The sequence below is a fragment of the Planococcus citri genome, chromosome 5, assembly GCF_950023065.1.
Source record: "Planococcus citri chromosome 5, ihPlaCitr1.1, whole genome shotgun sequence".
Taxonomy (NCBI): Eukaryota; Metazoa; Arthropoda; class Insecta; order Hemiptera; family Pseudococcidae; genus Planococcus; species Planococcus citri.
Window position 1 is genome coordinate 52,625,119 of NC_088681.1, and position 4,319 is coordinate 52,629,437.

A 4,319-nucleotide genomic window follows, 5' to 3' on the forward strand; every position below is an offset into this window, starting at 1 on the left:
ATGTTTAATTTAAAACAATCTTTCAACCACACGACTTACACACGACCATGAAAAAATTACGCGTCGTGTACTCGTTTCTGACCAATTCTCGTTATCAAAATTCGATAAAATGAAAGTGACAAGTGTAAGTGAACGAATATGTATTTAAATTTTTAAAAAACCTCTGTCGGACTATAGGGCCAATATTTTTTTGAACGATGGACAACAAATCCAACGTCAGGTTAGTTACAACTTAAATTTCTTGATTTTGTTAAATTACATAAGTAGGTAGGTATAATTCAATCCTAATTCGTAAAATTGTTTTATCAGAAGAAGCCTGGTGCCCACGAATGATTCTCCGGATTCAATATGGTACTCGAAACGATTTCTCGTGGCTGTTGTGATGTTTCTGTGTTATGTAAATTCAGCGATGCAGATTCAAAATGTGAACATTGCAGTGGTCGAAATGACCTCAAACAAAACCATCGCCGTTTCAGGAAATGAAACTGTAGTTCGAGTAAGAGAAACAAGTAAAAAAAAAATGCCTACTGTCATTTTTACTCGTAATGTGCATTGTTAAATTGGTAGGTATTTATCTGGGGAGACACTTGCCTATAATTTTTGGTGTTTTCTAGGTGGCTGAATTCCAATGGGACACAGTAACCATCGGTACGGTTTCCAGTATCCTTTGGTATGGAGGTTTATTCGCCTTTACCGCCGGATTTTTCGTTGATAAATTTGGTGGTTCGGGTACCTGTGTGATTAGCATGATGATATGCGGTGTTTTGACCATTCTTCTTCCAGTTATATTGAAAAACGATTACTTTGGGTTCTTGATGTGTCGTTTCATAACCGGATTCTTTTTGGTAGGTGATCACGTATGGTAACTATTCGGAATGATTATGTTTACACGTGGTTATCTTTCTCATGGTCAAAAGTGTTTTTTACGATTCGCCAACGTAAAATGAATCGAGTTCTCATACTTATAAGCCTTGAATCTCATAATGATCTGTAAACTTTTTTGATGGAAGAGCATATTTAACATGGAGATTAGCTCGAATAATTTAGTGCAAAGCTAGGTACTTGCTTGAATAAAATAGATTTTTTTGGTGGAAGTTTTCAGTGATTTTCTAAAAAATAGAAGTCGAGTGTAAAATTTGAAAATCATTATGTATTTTTGTTTCTGCTCCTGAAAGAATTTATTTTATGCGAGCACCTCCGAAGTATACTCGAGATGGTATCCAAAAAAAGAACGATCTACTTTAATAGCAATTGGTTGCAATGGAGCAAACTTTGGTACAGCGATCGCATTTCCTTTATTCGGATTCATCGCAGCTGAATGGGGATGGCAAATGGTATTCTATGTCTCAGGTGCTTATCTACTGCTTATCATAATATGGCTCACTTAAAATGGTGTAATTTATTAGATTATAAATGTGAAGAGTCTACCTAATTTGTTTCTTGTTACTCTCTAGGTGTCATATCCATAATTATATCTCTACTCTGTCTGATAATTGTGAGGAACCGACCCTCTCAGGACGGATTGATTACTGAAGCAGAACTGTCCTACATTCTGGAGGAGACTGACGATGCTTCTCGAAACAAAGTATGCATAGCTACCTGATTAGATTAATTTATTGTATCTCACTATCACTAGTACATTGGTAAAGAAGCTCACTCATATCTCGAGTTGATTTTTTTTCTAGATGCATCATCCTTACAAACAAATTCTCTCGTCAGGACCAGTTTATGCTGTTTGCTTTGGAAAATTTACTTTATTATGGATAACTACAATTCTTACGGCTTGCTTGCCCTTATACGTCAAAGGTAAGGATGAAAAATGAAATCATCGCAAAAATACTCCTCGAGTAGCAGGCACTAATTTTGCATATCATTTTCAGATCTTACTGGCAGAGAGACTGGCGAAATAGGTTTGATTTCATCGATCCCTACAATTGCTCAAATATTCATGATTCCTTTCGTTGGTTTACTTTTAGACAGATGGAAAAATACTACATCTATCAAATTAACTTTGGTAGGTACAGCTATTCCACTGATCGAGTTGAAATTGTTCAAATTATCCACTCGACTGGTACTAATAAGTGAATTTGTTTTATGACAGATGCACAAAATAACTGTTGGCCTCGCTTATCTTGCGTCAAGTTTACTTTTCGGGATTGTTGTTCTCGCGAGCGATTTCACGACATCTATGATTATTTTCGTATTCATGCAAATAATTACATCGATTGTTTCAGTAGTCATTGAGTAAGAGCCAGCCAATTGTTTCAAATTACTCGTAGATAGATAGGTACCTTACCTATCAAATAATGAATATGGATATTTTCTAATTTTTTTTTTTTTTTTCTTTTTTCATTTTATTTGTAGACCAATTATTGTTGGCCTTTCTCCCAACGATTCCAGCGTGGTTTCCGGATTGAGTAAATTTTTAGGCTGCACTGCTGTCATTATTTCAAGAACTTGCGTTGGGTTCCTGACAATTAATCATGTAAGTCTCTTGTATTTTGTTTCTAGTAATTCATGTCCACGTGCTAAGATTTTGAGCTGAGCAGCACCTATGTAAGTTAGAGATGTGCACTTTTCAGAAAAGTAATTTTGGTGAAATGAAAAGTGAAAAGTTCGTTGAAAAGTGTGGGTTTTATTTGAAAGCTCTCTATAAGAGCTTCAAATAGATGTATTATTTGCCTATCTAAAACACACAAAAAAACAAAATCATATTTTTTCACCTACTTAACCAAATAGTGGTAGTTTTGAGCCTTTCTAGAGCCTCTTTGAAAAAAATGTTGTGAAAAATATTAAAAATGGGTGCTGAATTGCGAAGGTGGAGGAGTGGAGACAATGAAACTTGATATTTGACTTTGTCAATGAGGTCAGTGATCTCTGATGAGTGAATTGATTGGTCACTCGCCTTTTTTTTTAGTAAAAACTGAAAAGTGAAATGAAAAGTAGGAACTTTTCTTTTCAACTTTTCATTGAAAGAAAAGTACTTTTCACTTTTCACTTTTCAGACTGCACATCTCTAATGTAAGTACATATAATTTGAAATATGGTTGATTTTTTCAGAGTCCGCTCGAATGGAATAATTGTTTCCTATTGACCATCGGTGTTTTGATTTTTGGTACTGTAATATTTATTGTATTCGGATCCAGCGAAGCTCAACCTTGGTCTTCTGTTTCATCAGATCAAGAACGAGCACGATTAGTAAAAATCAAGTATAGGAGGAGAAAATCTTCCACCAATAGCTTTTGATAAATGAAATGGTTCTTCTGAGTTACCTCTATGTACATGTTGATTGTGATATGAGCTTATTTGATTAAGTAAAATTAAATTGATCCCCTCTAGAAAGTTTTTTTTTTTTTAAATGGTTTTAATGTTTTTGATATAGTGAGAATAGGAATTACTGACTCAGGGATTTAGAATCATTTGAATTGGTTAAGGGGTGAAGTCAAGAATTATTCCCTAGAGAGTGAATAATTACTCGTTCCTGGATAGCTCTGAGAGAAAAGACCTTATGTAAAACCAATCCACCATATACACAAAAATCATACTAAAATACCAAGAAAGTACTCAAGATCGCAGAATTATTCTTAAAAGCAATTTATTAATATTTTAGCACAACAAAATACACGTTAGGATTTAGGAAAATGTAACATAATCAGCATTATTTTATGTTCGATAGTGGACTCAACATCTACTTGACATCTCGCATAAAATAGAGACTCGTAATATAATTAAGTTTAAGCTTAATTAACACTACTTGGCGATGCAATTATGTATTATTTAATTAGACTACCTAGGTGTGTTACGTCCCTCATAATATTATTATTTAACTAATAGGTCTATTTCACAACTTACGACACTGTGCTTATTTTCTGCCTCTCCTGTGATCCACTCATACTAAGATCGGCGACAGAATTGGGTTATTTTGTTTCATATTTCCCGATAGGTACCGGATCGGAGAAATATCCGTAAAATGGTTAATTTAAATGAACGTATTTAATTAATTCACATTATTAAACAAATTATCCACAGTGGTAGTGGGCGAAAACAGTTAAGAGGGATGAAGGTTTTAAGGCCTTCATTGCCTATACGTCTATTTGTGACCAAGAACCAGCCATTGCGAGTAGCTTATTCCAAGTGAGGTTTGTGGCTGGAAATCTGATGCTTGTACCCTCGAGTTTTCCCTTGATCTACGAGCCACCGGATAAATAAATCATTTCCCCTATATGCGTAGTTCTCACGTTGCCATACTTCCAGTATAAGTAAATCTTATACGCCTAAGCTAACGAAGAATATTATGAGTAAACGTACGAAGGGATTAA

General features: G+C 34.7%; 1 protein-coding gene across 1 annotated transcript; it reads left to right on the forward strand.

Moving 5' to 3' along the window:
• LOC135847426 (vesicular glutamate transporter 3-like) lies at positions 1-3,342 on the forward strand. Its single transcript, XM_065366944.1, has 10 exons — positions 1-220; positions 310-496; positions 615-845; positions 1,176-1,350; positions 1,455-1,585; positions 1,686-1,806; positions 1,881-2,014; positions 2,102-2,244; positions 2,365-2,485; positions 3,061-3,342. The coding sequence occupies exons 1-10, from the start codon at positions 198-200 to the stop codon at positions 3,244-3,246; spliced, it is 1,452 nt and encodes a 483-aa protein (XP_065223016.1). The 5' UTR covers positions 1-197; the 3' UTR covers positions 3,247-3,342.
• The last annotated feature ends 977 nt before the right edge of the window (positions 3,343-4,319 follow it).